The 22,024-nt window shown below is 45.1% G+C and overlaps 1 protein-coding gene across 2 annotated transcripts in view; it reads left to right on the forward strand.

Annotated features, from left to right (window-relative positions):
• The window catches only part of LOC135904268 (monocarboxylate transporter 13-like), a 119,592-nt gene that overhangs the window by 76,087 nt on the left and 21,481 nt on the right, over positions 1 to 22,024 (forward strand). For both annotated transcript variants that reach the window (XM_065434888.1, XM_065434889.1), the window contains exons 3-6: positions 3,194 to 3,340; positions 6,330 to 6,473; positions 9,738 to 10,095; positions 18,909 to 19,163. In XM_065434888.1, coding sequence (XP_065290960.1) covers positions 3,194 to 3,340; positions 6,330 to 6,473; positions 9,738 to 10,095; positions 18,909 to 19,163 — 904 coding nt within the window. The remainder of the gene's footprint in view (positions 1 to 3,193; positions 3,341 to 6,329; positions 6,474 to 9,737; positions 10,096 to 18,908; positions 19,164 to 22,024) is intronic.

Below are 22,024 nucleotides of genomic sequence, written 5' to 3' on the forward strand. Positions count from 1 at the left end.
TGCCACTTGGCCAAGTGCGGCGTATTACGTTGTAAATATACTTGTATATAGCTTTTCATTTGCGTCTTCTTACGTACCAATATATATATATATATATATATATATATATATATGTCAATTCGAGCATAATAACTGGTTGCAGATTTCTGAAGTTCACGTAAGCCTTTTGATGAACCCACCGGCTCTTCAAAAAATTTTTTTGAGTTAGCTCTTCTCCAGATCGATCCAATAGTCAGTTGGATTAGTGATTTCCTTGCTAAGCATACTTAGCTCTTGTTTTTCTAACGGATTTGGCACTTCCGCAATACCTGTGCTTTCTGGTGTCCTGCAATGTTAAGCCTAGGCATTTGATTGTCTTTGATTTATAATATTGATTGTCGAACTAATATGGCATATAAAGGGCGCTTTTTTGGGCACGATTAATAATTGTGTCATTTACAGGAAAATTGTAACCCCGAGCGAGGTTCTTTGTATCCAGGCTGATCTTGATAACACAGTTAGCTGGTTCCAGGCACAGTAGATGGAATTGAACACGTCAACCTAAAGTCAGGGCGCTTCTACTTTCATGCATCAACAAACATGCACTACTTAATTGACAACACGGTTCTTGATGCGTTATCATTGTACGCAAGTTTACGTATAACCCTTCATCTACATTGGAAGTTCATTGTTCATTCAGTCATCACAAATAGGACGCTTTCGTCAACGAAATCAATAGCGCGTCTCTTAAGTGTACCATCTTGTTTGCACACTCATGAAAGTTTTGCCTGCACTGATATTTACACAGCTCGCGGGATGTGCTAAATTTTGCGCAGCGGAAGGTGGTTGTTGCGGCACTGCTCCACCACACGGCTTGCGGGTCGCGATGTCTCATTCGAAGGAAGGACATATAGGCCCGTTTTCACTACATACAGTACATAGAAACTGGGCGGAGCTTTTGGGAACTGGTTTCAACAAATCTTAAAGGGAAGCTGAAAGCTTTTCCAAGAAAAATGAGTAAAGAGCAGTGCGCCGTGGTTTTCAACCCTCTGAATTCAAATATCGCATCGAAATTGAGCGAAAGAAAGCGCAAACATATCTTATTTCGATGAAAAGAGCAGCAGCAGACACGCCCAGCTCGCGCGCCTCGTTTCCGACTGTGATTGGTCGAGCGCCTCGTGACGTCAACAATGGTGTTCGTCCGGACCGACTGCTGCCGCTACACACGAAGCACGGTGCAACGTAGTTTGGTGGTGTTTTGCTGAGGCGGTCATGGAAATTTTCGAGAGCTTGCGTTTCTCTGAGGAGTTTGGCGTTAAGTCCAAACTCTACGAGTGCGATTTTGCGCGCGACGGTGACGGGCGACGGCCTCGAGCGACAAAACGGGCCGTCGCTTGAACAAATTGCTCGGTGTTGTCGCTCGATCGCTCGTTTCTAGAAATCTGGAACTCGTGGCTCGTCGCCCGGAAATACTATGAGCGACTAGCCAATTGTTCGAAGCCGAAACTGGATGTACATAACTCAAATACTGCTGTTTGTCGCACGGAACGAGCAAACCATTGAATTTTACACGTGCAAGAATAAGAACCTAGTGCAAAACCTTCAGAAATATTTTATACTCCTTCTTCAGTAAAATACATCACCTTAAATTGATAAAGCATTCGTCACGCTAGTTTCGGCGCGTATATTGCTGCCCTCATACCGGGAAGTCGTCGCTCAAAGCCGTCGCTCGCGTGGAGTTCGGCTTGCAGACGACGAGTGAACGCGACAGCCATGGCCTCGCTTGTAGCGCTGTCGCTGTCGCGTGCAAGATCACTTGTAAGGGGTTTATACTTGTATATACTACACGTACGTTATACTTGTACATACTTCATGTACGAGCCGATTGCGACGAGCCGGCCTCTAAGAAGCAAAAAATGCTGGTGCAAGCAGTGCTTTCCACGCGAACGAAGGCGAAGTGTTAGCATCTCCTTGTGTTGGAAATGTTCGTTGGCAAGTATGTTGTTTGCTAAGCTGCATTCAGCGTTCCAGTGAGTACGTTTCTGGGCAAACAACTGTAGTGTTATGTGCCTGCATGCCTCCTCGTAGAACGTAAGCGGTGATGCGATCTTCAGCATTTGTGCGCTGCCCCAAAGCTGTCGGCAACCTGCACAGCCGGTTTAAACGCGGGAAAAGTTCACCGGCTGCTGTAGTACGTGTAGTATAGAACCTTCATCAGCGCGCCATCCGCACGCTACTCGTAACCGGCGAATTCCGTCGGCTACGTGAGGTGGTCGGTTTCCTATGTGTGCGAGAGAAGGGGGAGCGCAGCGTCTTGGCGTGAGCAGGCTTTCCAACGCACGCAAACTTTAAGCTTGCACTGCGTTATGGTAGCTGCATGCAGGCTGTTACACAATACACGAGCGAATAGAAAATTCGCGGCGCTTGGCGATAAAACCTGCGTCAAGGGTGGGCGATAAACATGCGCCTTCCGTTCAGCGTGCTAAATGTATATATATATTTAGGAGAACCCAAAGCACGCATTATTGATAAACTCCGGTAGTAATCGTCACGGAAGCGGTTAGAGCACAACACTTGTTCTTAAGTGCTTGAAGCTGTTTCGCTTCACAGCAGCCTCCCACTTAGCTGAAAGCTTCTTGTCTTGCAAGAACTAATGGAACATCGGAACATCGTCGTGGCCGCTGGTGTTCGTGCAAGCGTAGGCTGCACAGAACGCCAGCATGATCGGCCTACAAGTTCAATTGATGCTGCGCACGTCAACTACTACTCCTATATACACACAAATAAAGGAATGTAGGGTCGAGCGAAGCAGATTAGGACGGCACGCACGCATAAATAAGCCCGGTCAGGCACGGTCGCGGAGACTGCGAAGGAGCGGAACACCAGTGTTGACGTCACTAAGCCGCGGTTTCCGGTCTCCGCTCGCATCGTCAGCGTCAGCAGCAGCGCGCGGCGCTCGACGGGGCCGGAGCTACAGCGCAATTTTAACCGACGATTGCGTCGCTCCTAAGTGAAAAATCCCCCCCAAAATTTCACCTTCAAGGTTTATAAGGTTCCTGCATCCATATATGAGCGTCTTTTTGAATTCGAGAGACTCTTCAGCTTCCCTTTAATGAAGAAGGAATATACGTATCGGTGATGTGAGAAGGCAGGTGCTGCCTTACTTATTTTTATGTGGATTTCATGTGCTGTGTCTCTGTACTTCTCTTTCCAGCGGCTTGCAGTTTGTCCACGTTCTTCGGTGTAGCCGCCCGCCGGTCAGCTGGCTTCCTGTACGTGGCCATCCTACACACGTTTCACGCCAGCCGAAGCGAGGCCGCGTGGGCGGTCATCATCATGACCGGCATTATATCGCTAGCAGGTGAGGTGAAACCCTTATAACACAGCAGCCTTGGCAGCTAGCTAGGCTGACAGAGGGCGCTTTCGTTTCAGCACTGATCTGCTTTTGACGAACGGAAGAGGGATAACGCATTGATAGTTGGGGTGGTAGGCGGAAGCCTTTGCCCGGACCCTAGGTCGGTTTTTCCATCTGACTTGTTGGGTATTTTTATAATAGGCACTGAACAGCCCCACCACATAAATATGGGCAGTATTGCTTATGAAGGTTTTATGTGTACTGGTATAATGCACCATCCCTAATGCGCCACTACTGTAATAAATATCGTGCAATAAATTACTCGTAACCTACAACAGCTGTGGCACTTTTGATTTTTCGATTACGTTTTTACTCGGTAATGCGCAATCTTATTCAAATTACCGTTTGCAGTAACAAATTACATTTAATTAGGAGCTTTATTGACAGCACAAGCAGCAACAGGCGATGCTGCTTTCAGCGCTTGAATTTAACCCGAGCTACAGTAGAACTCCTGCGATCGTGTCACGTAGAAGTGGGGCGCATGCGTGTGTTTTGACGTGCAAACCCTAGTAGTCAGCACATGGTTCTTCATCTTAAGAGGAAGCTTTAGATGAGGGCCAACTCCCATGCCACTTATTCAAATACATGAAAAATGTAGAAAAGTCTTTGTGCGAAAAGCACAGGATGGATGTGAACGAAATTCGTTCCATTGGCGAATAAAAGGTGAAATCAAGCGACTACAGTGAGCAAAACCTTGGTTTAGGGAAATGAACGCCTTACAGAAATTTCCAAAGATGAGTGAGTTTCAGAAAAAGAAGCACTAAATTTGCTAGCTCGTCACACTGCACCACAAGCCGATATCACGCTCTGTGCAGTGCGTCCCTTTCGATGCGTGAATTCGCAGCTCACGTGAATACGTTACAACGTACACGAAGGTACTGCAAAAGTCTGACTAAGGAATCAGCAGTAGCTTTCTGACGGCTGCATAAAACATCAATTTTGCCTGTTTAATATGTATTCTTAGGTTCAGCTTACAGATTTATGAATGTTTTTCGTTGTCGCTTTACAACGTTGTAAACTAGATAGTATCGCTTTTCAACAATTTTTATAACAAAATGGACGACCTAAAGAAACAGTCTGCTTACTGCAGCGACTTGATTTTACGTCTCTCTTTTAAATGGAACAAATCCTATAACATAAGGTGCAGTGGTTGTCGAGAAACACAATTTCGCCGTACGCACGCATTTAGATAGCAAACCCCGAGGTAATGCTTCCACTTGACACTCCACCAGATTCTGGGATCGACAAATTGAATCGATGGACATCTTGAACGCTGGCGCCGGGAGATCACCTACTGCGACTTTTTTTTTCAGCTTTTCGCAGGCCCTACCCTGAGCGCCTCCTGGGAGGCCGCTGAGTCACTGAGCCTCAGCAAGGAAGCACAGCGCTTCATTGCTGGCCGTAGACGTGGGCGTTGTGGCGTTGAGCCACCGCGATCTTTTGCGCAAAGTGTCCGTACGTTAGAACACCGCCGTACCCTCAAGCATGTACGTCTAGTGAGTTTTCATTAGCGCAGCGGATACCTACAGAAGAAAACGAGGGAAGATGACCGACGATAAATCTGAAAGTTATTTATTAGCGAAGATGTAGGACGCCTAAAGGGCGGCAAAGGATACACTTAAAGAGCCAAGGCAGTTTGTTCTCTTCGCTTTATTTGAACAGCCACGATGAATTGCTTTGGAAATTCTGCAGTTACTTTTGTAGGGCAGGGGTTAGATACTGTAATCGATTACATGTTTATTACACCAATTAATTTGTTGCCGGTTAATTAATTCTGCAATGCGTAAATGTATGTGCACCAGTCATGCACCACAGCTGTAGCTGTATGAACTTCGCACCTTTATGAAACTGACCTAACTTAATCCTTATAATTCAGGACTCCGGCTGTGTCTTCTCTAAACATTAGCGCTGGTATGCCGTTATCGTGAGTTGGGTGAGCCAAAATCGCTAATTTCTTTCGAGAGGAATATGTAGCGCAGCCTCAGATACCACTCCTTATTTTAAGCATTTGTTATGCTTGGTCCAATAAATTAATTATAGCTTTAACGTTCCGAGACGGCTTCCTTTACCAGAGACATCGTAATAGATGTCTCTGAATAGTCTTTGCTTCGTTGATTTCTTTAACGTGCGCGCGAATCACGGTGCACCTGCAATTTCGCCTTCCACAAAGTCCTCTAGAAGGCGACAGCCGCGCCGGGGAACAAGCTCACGACCTTGTGATCAGCTACGCGACGTCATAACCAATGAGACGCCATGTTGTTTGCTTCCTGTATAAGGGGAGTGACTTCCGTTCGGTTGTTTTTTGTATAAGCAGGGAAGGATAAAATCTGCTGGTATTTATCACATAAAGAAGGCTATGGTGGGACACAGAGTGGTTGCGTTCGCGGCCAGCGTACGCTAGATTATTGGATTTTGCACTGTGAATTCGAAATCGTGTTTGATTGCTTTGCTTATAGACTTTAATTTGAGCAGATACGTTGGTGAGCACCTAGTGATCATGTTTCATTATTATCTTACGGGCAATGTAGAAGGGACTTAAGAACATTTAATAGAAACGAAGGAAAGCAGAAGCTCACAAACAATTCACAGTTCTTTAAATGTGCAGATATGAAGTACAAAAGGCCAAATATATGTGTGCATACACTTCAATCCGAAACCTTTGAAAAAATATGTGTCGCACTCAATAAGCGCAATAGAACGGGTTGATACGCAATCATAGGGGCACTTTTCGGAGCCCGCATTGACCTTTTTCTATTTTTGCTACGTTCTTAAAAAAAGTTGCATGTTGTTCAGCGGACGCCCTGTATGTATCGTATGCCAACGTTCTTCATTATTTGCAAGCGGAATTAAAGTCAGACAAGCAACTAGTACAAGTGTGCACCTTGCTGCGTTTTTCGATCACTCGGGAATGCCTATCGTCTTTGTATTGTCGCAGGACTGATCTCTGGTCCAATGGCACACAAGTACACAGCCAGACCCGTGGCCATCACGGGAGGCGTGATAGCGGCGTTGGGACTCATGCTATGTTTCTTTGCAACGCGAATTGAACACCTCATCATGAGCCTCGGAATACTCCACGGTGAGTTGTAGCTCTTTGGGCACGTGCTAATATTGTACGCTCGATTGTCGCCTAAACTTAGACATCTCTTCCCGGAACCAGCCATACAATTTCTCAGCCTTACATAACTCCCCGGAACAAATAGGAAGTAAGTGATGCAGGCATGAATTATGGAAAAAAAGAAAGCTATGCCGAGCCCGTGCAGATGTTGAAATATATGTGAAGCAGAGCTTTAGTCAATCAGTTGATAAAACGCTTTACAACTAAAGGCGATACGTGCAACTTTGTTTACTTTCATCCTACGCAGTGAGTAATCTAACGGAATGCTTTTATTTAACCTCAGAAAAGGTTATAACTTTCTGTCGTGCATTTTTTTTTGCGTATATGCACTGCATCGTTTACAAGCTATGGCTAAACGCGAGCGGTTGTACAGCGCGAGTCGTCTGCGCAGCCATGCCATATTGACGACGGCGATGTACGAACCTTCTGGAGAGATGTATGGGGATGTCAGGTTTGTGCACAGAAAAGCACGACACGTATCGGGCAGCATCTAGATGCCGCACCTTATGTATCATAGCGGAATGTGCCCATTCCGGTGGATTTGCAAAGAACGGGCACGTTGCCAGGAGCGCGTACCAAATGGTTCGCGGACACATGCGGCGTTTAGGAACGCAGCTTCAAATCACGGAACGCGTCCGGATCCCCGAAGTGAAACGCAGCGGCTGCCCTAGCACCACTTCCCGAGAAGGTGTTGGAGGACTTTTGATAAGTGAAAGAACCCAAGGCTCAGTGTCTGGACGCACTCTGAAGAGATTAGAAAAGCAGAAACACCTGGTGACGCTCTTTTTTTTCTGGGAGCAAGGTTGTACAGTATTCAAATAGGCCTTGTACATAGTGTTATGTTTTTTCAACTTTCGCACTTCCACTCAAAGGACCACCTCATAAACATCATTGAAAATAGCTGTGGGGTTGCACGTGAGTTCCGGAGGGACAGTGTGCGCCGTCTCGATGTTCTGCTCCGCGAGAAAAATTTTTCATGCAGGCTGTGGTGAGTGAGCTGTACATGTTTTTCGTGGATTAACTGTTCCGGTGTCCTTTCCTATGCGTCATTGAGACCTCGTGAAAAGAATGTCTTGGGCGTCACACAATGTAGTGAACTATTGGAGAATCGAAATCATCCAGCTGGTTTCAAGCGTGGTGCCTTCATTCACGTAACCAAGCCAAACCACGTGTCGCAACGGGGCATTGGCTAAGGGCCAGTGGTTTGGGTACTAGTCGTTTCTAAAGGGACTGCTAAGAAAGTTGACGTAACTTGCCGTTAGGAAGGGAATCATAGGATTTAATAGACGAAAGAAGAAAAATTACTAGTTAGCAAGACGCCACAAGGCTTGTGGTCGGACATTAGTCATGAACGATGCACTAGAGTATGTGATGTTGAGCACGTCATTCACGTGTACATTTTATGCCTGCGCTATTTCTGATGTCCACTTCGTTACGAGTAGTGTTCTTCGTAGCGGCCACGTCGTGTATTACTTAGAGTGACAAACGCTGGAGTAGTTCATGCGTAATACAGGATGGCTGGATGCTGGATGGAGTAAAGGTGGCGATAATCCACGATAAACATTTTTATACGCATACTTTCAAAGAAGGTATGCCGGCAGGGCTGACGAAGATTGGTGCTACGCATTCACTCTGCGGCTCTGTCGTATCGTCCTAGAGGACTATAATTCGCATATGGTTCGGGCCCACGGTGCCACCGCTACCCGCATACTTTCATAACGAGGTGAAAGGTATACACGAACCACAGATGGGACGATAGTACGATGTGTACAACGTAGTTAAGGAAATTTTCGTATTTAGTTGTTTATTGAGTTGTTTTAGCATCCATGCTACAACTACTGAATTGAAAGGAGGGCAAGAATTGAAGGAAATGCGCTAAATTTGAGAACAACGCAAATTATGTCCAACGTCACTTGGCAGATACACTGTTAATAAAAATGAAGGCCATAACTTTTGCCAAGTGCTCAAGATAAGCTTATTAGGAACACAACTAATGGAAGGAAAACGCCTATCCACGAAAGCTATCTCAAGAAAATTCCAAAAGCGGGTCTAGCTTCGTAGTGCAGCTCCCAGGTCTACGTGCGCTCGTATGACGAGCACAGGCACCAGCGAGCATGTGGCATGACGCAAGCCATTATGCTGACGTAGTCGAACGCTGGTCTTGCAGAGGACCAGCGGCGTGGATGGCTTAACGATGACCCTTTCGAAATGCAGTTGTGCTCGTGAAGAGGAGGCCGGTGATCTTTAAAGACGCGAATGCAAGTTCTTGACTCTCCTTTGCAAATGACTGCAAGATCAGCAGCCGCTGGCAGACATTGGAAATGTAGCCTGCAGCGGGCGAATCGACAATTACATGCATGGGTGATCCCATCTCTACATGCCTTTAGCAAATGGATGGCTTTAATTTCGCATTTGGAATGAACGCCTCAAAATGAATAACTTTAGAAATTTCGCATTACGCAAACAACACACTTTCTAACGTCGTCTTGCACCAATAATAATGTCTCTCCGAAAACGTAATCTCTCAATGTGCTCTCTAGTATTTTAGTAAGAACTGCTCAAAGAGACACTGAGGAGGAGTGCTAAATCTCTTTAGGCTGGTGGAGTGTCACCTTAATGCTCTGTTTTCGTCATCCTCACGAAGGAAGTTGGTCATTGATAATAAACGTACACCTGAATCTTCCATTGTCAAGGTTATAGCACCGAGATGTAGACATCAGTGCATCACATTGACGTCATCGATCTTGTACGTGCGCGTGTTTGGGCGTCTCGCCGCAAAAACAATACGAAAACAAATCGCTATCCTCTTTGGGTTGGCTCTCTCATTCTGGCAGAATGAAAATAGCCTTCGTTGCCAATAAATATAGGCAACGATGTAACCTCAAGTAACCTGCTGGCATTTCCCAAACTGCGACTAGGTGTGGGACGGTGCGTTTTCTTGCTGCATAATTTAAGAGTTTGCCACGCGTCGTCGCATTTTAAGAATGGCCGCGTCGTCCCTACAGAAACCTGATTTACTATTACAACTTCATACAACTGCTTACTACCGGTTGTACACATTCGCTCACTCATCGTGCGCAGCCACCGCCGTAGTTGTTTGTGCGGCTCGCCATGAAATTCCTTATGTTCGGAGTGCAGAGATTTCGCCTTAGTGCCACCGTTTAGGGATACCTTTTCGTGCTTTTCCTTTCTCCCTTTCTTTCTCTCGGCCTGCCCCGACTCCAGCAATTGGGAGCGGCTTGGTGTTCGTCGTAATTCCGACGGTTATCAACGAGCACTTCGTCCGCTATAGGGGTCTGGCCATGGGCATCAACTTCGCTGGCTCCACCATGGCGACGTTCGCATTCCCCAAGATGCTGGAGGTGCTCACGGACACGTACGGCTTCCGGGCTGCCATGCTGCTGTTTGGTGCCATCAGCCTCAACTCCGTCGCCTTCAGCCTCTTCCTGAGGCAGCCGGCGTGGTTAAAAAGGCGCATGGAGGTTCAAGCGAAAGCAGCAGCCGCAGCAGCTACGATAGCCGTGGATGCTCAAGCAATGTGCGACGCTCGCAATGACTCGCCGGGAGTTGTCAGTGGTGTCTCGTACGTATTATGGTATCTTGTAACTCACGCCAATGTTTCGGCAGCGTACGTCCGCAGTCATCGAGTGTGATGTGTTCATATTTGTGCGTGCGCGCTGACACCATGCTTGTTAATTTACTTCGTAACGAATGTTTCTATGTTTATACGGCTGATAAAACTACTATCGTTACTTCGTGTAGCTGTCGACTAACTAGCTGTCGCAATTTATGTTCAGCCTTTCGGACAAAACTGCGACTTTTTTGTGGAGTGAACGCACCAGTAAAGTGGGTTCACTACAACAAAAAAAAGCCTACTATAGCTGGTGATTATGGCGCTAAGGATGCCCTCGATGTGAAGCGTATTGACACCGGCAGTGGATTACTTGCAACATATGCACTATTTTATTAGGCACAAAAACGGGACGCAAAAGGGTCAGTGCTTTTCTTCATGACTAGGTGCTTCACTGTACCCTGCATGAATCTCATTTCTCGTACTGCGCTATGGAACAGAAGCCTAGCTGCCGCTCTTTCTATTGCGATAGCAATTATATGGACACTTCAGGCGAATTTTTGCCGTCGCCGTCGCCGTGGTGCTTCGTGCAAAATCCAAGAGCCATAACGTCGTCGCCGCGGGCTGTATGCTGTATGTGTGACTGAAAGCTTGAGAGGGTTAGCCGATGATGGTAACTTCATCTTGCGCGCGCGAGGAAAGCAGGGAAGAAGTGGGCAAGGCACGGTGGGTGGGGGGTTCTTCTCCGGCAGTGGCCGTGTGGACCCTATCTTGAAAGCTATCTGCGATTGGGACAGAGTGCGTCGATTGCTGATAGCCTCGTGTGCGCTGTGTTCTCGCAGCTTAGGTCGCGCTAATGCGAGAGGTAGCACAAAGGTAAAATCGCTCGCTGCTGCTGCCGAGCTTCTTCACTGCAGTTTTGACGGCTTTCAATGGCTTCCAGGACATCGCAACATCGACGGGAATGACTACGCCAACGAAGCCGCCCGATCTGCACATATAAGTGTTCAATGTGTCTTCATTTCATTTGCGCGCGCAGACGCTGCGGCTGGCCGGTGATTCATGTCCCTGTACTCTACCTTTCACATGCGGGACTCAAAGGTTTTCGAACACAAATGACTCGAATGTCGTTTGCGTTCGTTGACTCCGGATATAAGGATGCGTTTACCGCCGGACTTACCACGACGTGAACAGACCATGCTGTACCGTCTGTTCCTAGGCGTAGCGTTTACAAACTCTTATACCTTGGTTATTCTGATGACCAAAAGCTCCACGTGCGACATATGCAGCTGTTAAGATACGCTCGCATACATTAACAATTTCTGCCCGTGCAATATTGCCGAGAGGCAAGTGATGTGCAGAGTGATGGACTAATTGGACAATCGTCGACTATCAGAACTCAAAGCCCTCCCGCCGGGCAGGCTAAGCAACCGGAACTGCCTCTTGTTAAGCTCTCTGCCTTTTTTTTCCACCCTTTCTCTCTTTCTCTTCCTCTCTTCACAGCGAGTATACGGGGTCATCGAGTGAGATGTGTTCACGTTTGCGTGTGGGCGAATGAGACCAAGCTTGCTAATTTAATTAGAAAGCGAATGCATGCAAGTCTATTCGGCCGATAAAACTACTAGCCTTATTTCATATAGCTGTCTACGAATTTGCGACCGCAGTCAATGCTTCGCCGCCAGAACGGCGACTTTTGATGCATGGCTTTTACTATAGTGTATTGGTATGAAGTCTTTCTTTATTGCTGCGGAAGATGAAGTGAATTTCTCCTTTGCTTGACTAAGTGATTTCACAAAGAAACCTGCATGGTTTCGATGGCTCAACGTGAGCACCCCATGCATTTTTTAGAAAGTCTACAGATAGTCTATAGACATGTGCCTAGGAATATATTTTGTACAGATATTTCTTTAGATTAGTCTATAGAGGGTCGTGGACATATGGCCTTACACTTTTTCTAGACTAGTCTATAAAATGCCCGAGTCAATAGATTAATGAAAATTCATGTTTTTAGACAAAAGTGTGTAGGCGTATACAGTTCTACTTTTGTAGACTCAAGTGTATGAAAAGTCTATAGACTATTCTTATAGAGCATTCTGTAGTGTGTCTATGTACTTATAGCCTTACACTTCATGTAGTCTAGCCTACAAAATGTCTGAGTCTATGCACTTTCTATAGATCAATGAACATTCACCTTTTACGTAAATGTCTGCAGAATGTCTATAGACAAAACTGTATAGGCATATACAGTGCTACTTTTGTAGACTGAAGTCTATGGTATGCATATAGGCAGATGTCTAAAAACTGTCTAGACTATTCCTATAGACCAGTCTATAGCCTGTCTATAAACTTATGGCCTTACACTTTTTGTAGACAAGTCTACAATTTGCCTCACTCTATATACCGACAATAGAATGTCTATAGAGTAATGAAAATTCACTTTTGTAGGCAGATGTTAGACCAAACTGTATACGCGTGTACAGTTCTACTTTTGTAGACTAAAGTGTATGGAATGTATACAAGCAAATGTCTAAACACTATTTATAGACTTTTCCTACAGACCAATCTATAGTCTGTCTACGGTATTATTGCCTTACACTTTTGTAAGCTAGTCTACAAAATGTCTGAGTCTATTGACGGAATAATATACATTAATAAAAATTCACTTTCATAGACAAATGTGTGCAGACTGTCATAGACAAATGTTCATTGGCTCATACAGTTGTACTTTTGTGGAATGAAGTCTATGATATGTCTATAGGCTATATAAAGACTATTCTTATGGATTAGTCTAGTCTCACTGTGGACTTGCGGCCCTACATTTTTTGTAAATTATGGTCTACGGAACGCCTGTAGACAATTCCTGTAGACCTGTCTGTAATTTATACAGGATTTTTAGGCTAACTTGAGCCAAGTATTAAAGAAGGTAAACACAGGCGCTACGCGTGTCGAATCGGCGCAGTGTTGTTATGAGCCATAAGGAACACGTCATATTTTTTTCCACGCTGCCAGGCTGGGTAAATAATAAAGATTGCTTAATATACTTTTTCAATAGAACTCCAGTGAAAAATCTTCAATACAGAACTTCTAGAGTTTGTACAGAAACATCTGAATATTTCATCTATGCTAACTGTCCCGCTAAATTTTTTCCCAGCTTTCTTTACAGTGCATGGAATTTGGAAAATACCAAGTGACTGCCAGATAACGTGCCGCGTTTTTAGTGCCCTCAAATGTAAGTTGAACGTATTAGCAAAGGCTGCTCCGCGTACAGAGATCGATTGAACAGGCTGTCGGTGACTCCGATGGACGTTAAGTGAAATAAAGGGCGTGCCGTATTAAGAAAAAAATTCTTCCACAAATATGCGGCCGCCACGTGCGAATGCGATATGCGACTATCGAATTGAATGAACTCTTCTTATTACGTGTTATAAAATATTACTTTTATTGAAATGCAGGTGTTACGCCATAATCGAAAGAGACCACAAATTTACATACTTCCCCTTGGCAAGCAAAGGCCGGCCTTGATCTTCGTGTCGCATGTTCCAAAGGCACTGGAAGTGTGTGCTGCAATAAGTAGATGCTAGAATGCGAGGCAAAAATAAAATTGTGTAATTCTTTTTATGTTCATTCAGCAGCTCAATATATTTGCTCGAAGCACTTAAGTCGATACTCAATGCTGTTTAAGTATGTCTCATGGCTGCTTGCCAATACAAATCAACACTCCTTCACTAAGTTTTATTGTGTGGCATGATGAACAATTAAACAGTCACAACTGCTGCTGGTGCTGCAGTAACAGTATGTTCCTTTTACGACGAGTTCAGATATGACACATTGCTGCACTTATCCCAAATTATCTCTTATGAATTGCTGAAACGACATTATCCAGTTGGACTGTCTGTACACTCTTTGGCTGCTAATTAAATATGCTCGCGCAGAATGATATGCTCAGAAGAGTAACTGGAGTGTTGACAGCATCGTGTCAAAGATGGTTATTTTCCTTAATACACCTTTAAATGTCTTTCCCATACTGTTAAATGAATGCATCATTGGCCATGACTTCAATAGAAGGCAGATGGATTGACTGCATTGATAAGGTGACTTCTTAATTTCTTATAGATAATGAGGCCTCTTGGGCATGCTTACACGGTTGCCTGTTAGGTATACTACACGGGCACCAGAAGTGCCACGTGAGCACTTTCTGTGTCATGGCACGACAGATATCCACCTTCTGGGATGCAAAATTGAAACTACAGTTCGAATTAATGTCATCACAGTAAATTATTTGGGGTGCTTTCAAACATGAGTCATTTTTCTTGAGTTTCGAGGTTGAACATATCTAGTTGGGAAAAAAAAAGAAATGCCATGTCAGTATGCCTGACTTTCATGTTTTTTTCAATGAATGTTATCAATCTGTCTCAAATTTTTGTGAGGCGAAACGTTTCAAAAATTTCTTTGACAGATAAATTATCTGGAAACATTGTATGGCATATAACAAGACAACGTATCTATGTCGACATTTTCACAATGCCTGACTTTTTCCCAAGTCTGGTTGTTTCCATAAAAATTTCCTAGCATTGTATGACATCCGCAGCTTAAGTGTAATAAAAAAGTATTGTGGTTTAATGCTTGCCAAGTTACTGCGAGTCCATAATTTTTAGACAAAATGAATAACATGTCAGTCACTTGACATGCACCATTACATTAAACTGAATTGAATTCCTTGTTCAGTAAAGCTCACAAGGGCTTAGGAAAGTTCGTAATGTAATGGCGATACGAGCACAACACGGAAGACAAGGATACAGAAAGACACGCACGTAAAGCAGGTGCAACGGTTCGAAGGAAAACTATTCAATGAATATTCATGTTGCGGCTCATTAGTAGCTTTATATATAATTTGCTCTCTTCACTTATGTCGCTACTGAACTTGGTTTACCTCTGACTAAAAACTACATGCCAATAGAAATAAGTACCATTATGTTTCATCTTGTTACATTATGGTGAGCAGTTAGACAACCGTAATGGTAGCTGGTGCCAGCAACGGTACGTTTCCTTTCAAGACAGGTTCATATGAAACATAGTGTACTTATCAAAATAAGAAACAAATGCGAGAATCCCAAACGGTTCCCATTATAATAATTGCTGAAAGGATGATACCCGGCTGGACGGTGCTCACTTTTCCCGTGTCAATGCAATATGCCCGTGCCGAACGTGCATGCTCAGAATAGTGACTGTAGTTCTGAAAAATCACATTAAGGAATGAAATTCATTTCCACTTAGAAGAGTCTGCAATGACCTTTTTCTGATACTTCGAGTTGAATACATTATTTACCGCACTTTCACTAGAATTTCCGTAGATGAGGTCTGTAGATTATGTTACTTATCAGTTAAAACATGTTACGATCTCTTAGGTGTGTTGATAAGGGTAGAACAAATGCAATATACACTAAGTTATTTGGATAATCTGTGCATTATCTATTAATAAAATACCACCAAATGGATAATGTGGCGTTTATTTTTGTACAGCTCATGTAGTTACAGTCTGTCTGAGACAATGGCACTAAATGCAACAGTAATGAAAACCATAAAACTTAGCCATCGATTGTCGTACAACTTTCCATATAGTAGAAGCGAGAAGAAGAGCGTGTTATCAAATCATGTAAAATACAAACCGACACTTACATTTAGCCGGTTCGCACTAGGAAATGCTCTCGCCTAATCATGAGCTATTGACAGAAAACATCTTTGCTAAAACCAACTGTTCAGTGTAGTTCACATGTGATGCCACAAAGAAGGCATGCATATTCAGACACCTCACACCGCTGTAACAAGAGTTGACCTACCTGGCACAGTCGTTGAGGATTCAAGTTGACGCGGACAGATGGCGCCTCCGTTGCTGCCATTGCGCATGCGCAGGCGCTCAGGTCGATGAGGGCGTGCGCGCTCCGAGAAGTTCAGGCGCCTTTTACCTTTTCATTCTCTCTCTCTCTCTCTCTGCATGCCACGCGCGCTAAACGAATTGCTTTTACTTTCCATTTGAACAGGGCCCCGTGTCGCAGAAGACTGGCGTAGGCGGCCCGCGTCGGCGTCCCGCGTCGCACGTCTTATCGGCAAAAATATTTTAGAACCACCCATGCACAGTCCCTCCATGTCGCACGAGGACGTGTTTTCACATGAAAGTGTTTTCCGAAATAATTGAATTTATCAAGCTAAAGTACGTAGAAAAATTATGAAGTGCGACTTAGAAACAACGTACACACATGATAGCGTCGGATTGTAATTTGAATATACGAGAAAAACAAAATTCTGTTTCGCGAAAACTCAAACAAACCCATTTTCCAGCGTTTCTACCAGCCATAGACCGCCCACGGCGTCTGCCATTCGCGCGCGCCGGCACGCGAATATCTCGGAGGCCGTTTAGCGGCGCGCCCCTTTCTTTGAAAGGCTTCCAGATGGGGCTTGTCTCCGCCACATCAGGGCCCAAGCAAGAAGCCGCGTTTCTCACAGAAAGCCCGCCGTCGGGCATAGCGTTCGCCGCGAGAGTTTCCCGGTAAACATTACGGTTACATGCGCTGCAACTGCCGGGAGCGTGACAAGCAGACAGGGATCTTTGAATGATATGGCGTTCCACTCTTAAAGGCGAAGCTTTAGCCTGGTACAAATTTTTGCAGTTCATTTCCATGGATGAAAGAAATACGTTAGCGCGCTGTATTACAAACGCTGTGGGCTATCGTATGGCACTGCAACGCACACTTGGATGAATGCACTGTTTGTAAAAGCCGTTACAAGGCCCGTCAGGCGCCTGCATTATTGCTGTCGGTTATGTGTAATACAGCGCACTTCTAGCATATCTTCCAGCATGCCGCCAAATGGGATACCTTAACACATGTTCGTGCAGATTTTCTGTTCCGATGTTCGATTAAAGCAACCAATACAGTACTAGCGTACGCATATGCTCAGCCGTGCAGGCATACCGCCTGCGAAGAAGTGGGCGGACTCGGGATTTGGCACATATTTTAAGTGAACGATAAACTTTGATGAGCTTATATTGCAGGATATCAGTCAACGAAAAACCACCCCATGTTAGTCATGCAGCCCAAATATAGGGACAACGTGAAAAGTATCTGAGTATTGCATGACACACAACACGCACGCCGCATGCGCGACATTGGTTCATTGCACACTCGCAATGTCTGCGTTGTCAGCTACAAACATTACGAGTCTCTGTGCTGTTTGCTTGAGGCATGTTGAGAATCCGCTTGTAACTAAAGTTGGCGTTCATAACATCTATTATCACAATTCGATCAGCGTTTGTTTTCTTTGTTCTTCTGCCACAAAAATCATGCTATGAGAACTGTGAAGACTGTCTTGGGACTGTCGAGAGCGACTACGTAGGTCATATCATGTGGTCAACGAATGCAGAGGTATGCGCTGTGTATATTGAAGTCTACAAATACACTCTAAAGCAAGTTCGGCAGTATACAACTGCAGTGGTAATACCTAACGTAGCTTCATATTATCCGCCGGTACCTGCGCTTGGTTACAGCGTACATCGCTTGGGCCAAGATCAACGACTTTTGTCTGTTGCCAATCTATAGACGGCATGTGAACCTGAAGCACTAAGACCTTTACAGTATCAGCTGTCTTCTGATCCATCGATTGTGGTAAGGCATGAGCCTTACCGCAACCGGTATACGGGCTGTTCGCTCTGCTTAACATGACCTTTGGTGACGTCCCACCCTATGACCTTCATCGACGGTGATATAGGAAAGCGTGAAGAATAAATAGAAGTGTGAAGTATACAGGGTATTTCACTTAATTTGAGTCAAACTTTATAATATTCAAATGCTCCCTAGCTGGACACAACCAAGGTATTGTTTGCCGCCTCTTGGAGATACTCAGATTATTTTTCTGCATTCTCCGTGATTTCACAATTAGCCTTAATAATTTAATCAACTTTTCAATTACCATGATTCGAGGAAAAGTCTCAGTGAAATATTGTAGAGCAACATGAGAAACTCCCCATACAACTTTCTGTTGCTCAATGCGTGCTACATGAAAGTGTTTTCCGAACTTGAAAAAAGCCCGCGAATACACGCAATGTGCATCGAGCGGCCAGTCACGCGACAATAATGCGTGTGTTTGCGGGCTTCTTTCACGCTCGGAAAAACACTTTTACAGTCTTCTACAAGAAGTCTATAGACACTCTATAGACGGACCCTGAGAGCTTGTGGCTTTGTTTTATGCGAAGCATATTACGAGAGCTCAACCCAGCTCCTCAGGCGCGGCGGTGTCGCCTTGAAACCACGTGACACCGTGACGTCACGACAGAGGAGAAGTGACTTTGGCTCAACTCTTGCAAGACGGGCTGGGTGGGAATCGAACCAGGGTCTCCGGAGTGTGGGACGGAGACGCTACCACTAAGCCACGAGTACGATGCTTCAAAGCGGTACAAAAGCGCCTCTAGTGAATGCGGTGTTGCCTTAGAAACGAGCTGTTTCTAAGGCGTGCGTCTCTTGCTCAGGCGCACATTTCGTTGCCGCGCCGAACGCTGCTTTGCTCGACGCTCACCGCGTCCAATGCGGGGCGCGTAGTCGCTGCCCTGTAGCCCATTGTCTTACACCCCTTGGCGGGTCGACGGGAACGCTGTCGCGTTCCACTCTTGAAGGCGAAGCAGTAATGCATGAGTTGTTTCTTCGTCTAGCCGAACCAAATATAGCCAAGCAACAGCAGTTCACCAGGCTAAACAGTGGTTCAACAACTAAAATAAAGGCTAGTATGCTTCGCATCCTGGGCTTAACCTTACCTAAGCCACAGCCATTTTTTTGCAGACCAAAGAAGAAAGCTCGCAGTGCACCAGCATTAGGCTCGTTCCGGCACGCGCTGACGGTGTTCTCTTGCCCCATGTTTTACTTGGTCGCCTACTCGTACATCGCCTTCATCTTCGCCTTCGAATGTTACATCTCGCTTCTGGTGGACTTCGCCACAGACAAGGGCGTCAGCTTTTCTCGAGCCATCACCATGCTCTCCATGAGCTCGGTTGCAGACTTGGTGGGCCGTCTCACGCTACCTCTGGCAGCAGATAGGTAAGTCTCCTGTACACATTTTCAACCTATGTTGTTCCTAACCTTTCAGGAAGTGCTGCTTGAGAGTTCTTATGTTGGTAGGAGCTGGACAATACCGCACGTTGATGGCACCGTACATTACTAAATGCGCAGCATTTCATAGCGAACGTTTGCCACTTTGAGAGTATCTATCTAACCGCTTATGTCTTCATGCTCTCATGGTAGCTTCGTTATCTTGGTATGTACCGAAATTCCCGTAATGTGACAAAAGTGTATGACGACCATAAATGATAGGTCATGACATGTGCTTCATATAGTCCATGAAACAGCCGCCTCTGTCTTGGTGCTCTCATGGTCGTTTCGTTAACTTGGCGTGTACCAAAATTGGCATAGTAGGGCAAGAGTGTATGACGAACATAAATGATAGGTCATGACATGCGTGTCATGCAGGTCATGAAACAACTGCCTAAGTCTTTGTATGCACAGATATTGGCATAATATGACAAGAGTGTATGACGAACGTAAATGATCGGTCATGACATGAATATCATGACATATATGTCATGTAGGTCATGAAACAGCCCTCTACGTCTAAGTGCTCTCGTAATCAGTTCGTTAACTCGGTATGTAGGAAAATTGGCATAGCATGAGAAGCATGTATGACGAACATGAATGATAGGTCATGACATGCGTGTCATGTAGTTCACGAAGCAGTCGCCTACGTCTTGCCGCTGTCATGGTCGTTTCGTTAACTTGGTGTGTGCCAAAACTGGCATCGTATGACAAGGGTGTATGGTCAACATAAATGATAGATCATGAAACAGCCGCCTACGTCTTGGTATGTACCAAGATTGGCATAGTATAACAACAGTGTATAACGAACATAAATAATCGGTTGTAACATGAATATCATGATATGCGTGTCATGTAGGTCATGAAACAGCCGCCTGCGTCTTGGTATGTACCGGAATTTCCATAGTATAACCATAGTCTATGACGAACATAAATGACGGGTCGTGACAAAAATGCCACGACATGCGTGTCAAGGTCATAAATCAGTCGCCTGCGTTATAGTGCTCTCATGGTCATTTCGTTAACTTGGCAGGCTTCACATAACCTCGATTCCCAGAAGATGCGGGATCTGCCGTTTTTTTTTTCAAGAACGACATATCTAAGCCCTTTGCGAAACGTAATATTAGGAAAGGAAAGCATGAAGTCTTTCCTTGAATATTCTCTAACGCAAGCCTATATTTAAGGCTGTGAGCTGGCGCCTAACAGAATCATGTATATAGCCACATCCTACTGTTTGTCTTTATCACTCCCCGTCACCCTTTTTAAAGCGAAACTTTCTGTGCCTCTGCCTTCAACTTTTTCACTGCTCCTTCTGGTGCTGCTGCTTCTGCTGACTCGCAGGTCACGTCGCGGGTGTTTTAGAGCGTCTACATAATAGAAGGAGCGTGATAGAGAAGAAAGGAGACGTGAGAAACTCGTTTGACTTTTGCACCGCGTCAAATCTGCCGAATACCCTCTGGAGCTCCCTGGGCATCGCCACATTATTCTCCTGACAGTTGCAATTATCTCTTACCACTTTCTACCAACGTGCAAGTCCAGAGGGAAACTGGATAGAATGGTTAGGAGGGGGAGAGGAGGCAGAGAATGGGTAGAAGCGACGCAGTCGAGAAACGATGGAATAACAGCCTTTTCACTTTTCGCTCTAAAAAGGGTGTGCGGATAAAGAAAAGGTGTCGTGAGAAGACAAGGAAACGCTACTACTAGACACGACAGCGCTTAAGGAGAAACAGGATAAATTTAAGTTCAAGGTGCGGTACGGTACGTTTCTGTTATATATGAAAAAATAAACACCATACAAATATGGCAAGCGAACAACTTATGCAGGGACTGCAGAAGCAGAGCTCCCTTAATTAAAGCGCCCCACAGTGTCTATGCGACCATACGCAAGCGGTCGCACGCAATATCAACACTTCTGTGACCCCGTGGCAGCTCTGCGGCTATGTCATTGCTCAAGGTCGCGGATGGCATCTCGACCGCGGAAGCCGCAATTCGGCGGGGGCGAAATAAACAAATGCTCAAGCACCCAAATTTAGGGGTACGCTAAGAGAAAAGCATGGCGTGAAAATTAATCCGGAATCCGCCACTATGGGGTGCCTCATAATTCGATTGTGATTTTGGGACGTACCTCCCCATAATTCAATTAAAGTTGCTTCTTAATAGAGCTGTTGATACTTCTGCCAAGATGCGATGTACCATGTGAGGCAATGACAATGCTCAACCCTCTTAGAGATTATGAAATGTGGTACACAATAGCATCCCAAGCAACCCCCCCTTCCTCCTGTGTGTTCTGTGTACTACGCAGACAAGCAGCAGTGGTGCACGCAAGGCAACGTCGAACAACTCATCACTCTTAATTAAACATTCGCCGTCAACATCACTGCTAATTACCGTCAGTCGAAATTAACACCACAGAAAGCATTGCTGCCATCGATTCCCACAGTGCGTGGGATCCGCATAATTTTTTTCTCTCATTTTTGATCTGATTAGAGGAGCAGGTCAGTAAAATAATGATGCCTGTGCGCTTCTCCTAATACATTTTCCTGTCACATATATTAGCTACATGCCAGCATTTCAAGGCCAACTGCAGCGTAATTCTGAACTGCGTCACAAGCCCCATTTCAGACAATTTAGACATACAGTAGTCTTTGTGAAAAATCTGGCGCTTGAAATGCGAAGGGATGCTCCGCAAAATGCTCGGAAAATTCGTGGATTTTCATACGGGAACTGAAAAAAAAAACACCGCCATTACCACTTACCAGAAAGGACATACTATTCAGACTAGAGAACCAGCGCCTGGGTCGTCTACATGC

This window comes from Dermacentor albipictus, chromosome 2, assembly GCF_038994185.2.
Source record: "Dermacentor albipictus isolate Rhodes 1998 colony chromosome 2, USDA_Dalb.pri_finalv2, whole genome shotgun sequence".
In the NCBI taxonomy this organism is placed as follows: domain Eukaryota; kingdom Metazoa; phylum Arthropoda; class Arachnida; order Ixodida; family Ixodidae; genus Dermacentor; species Dermacentor albipictus.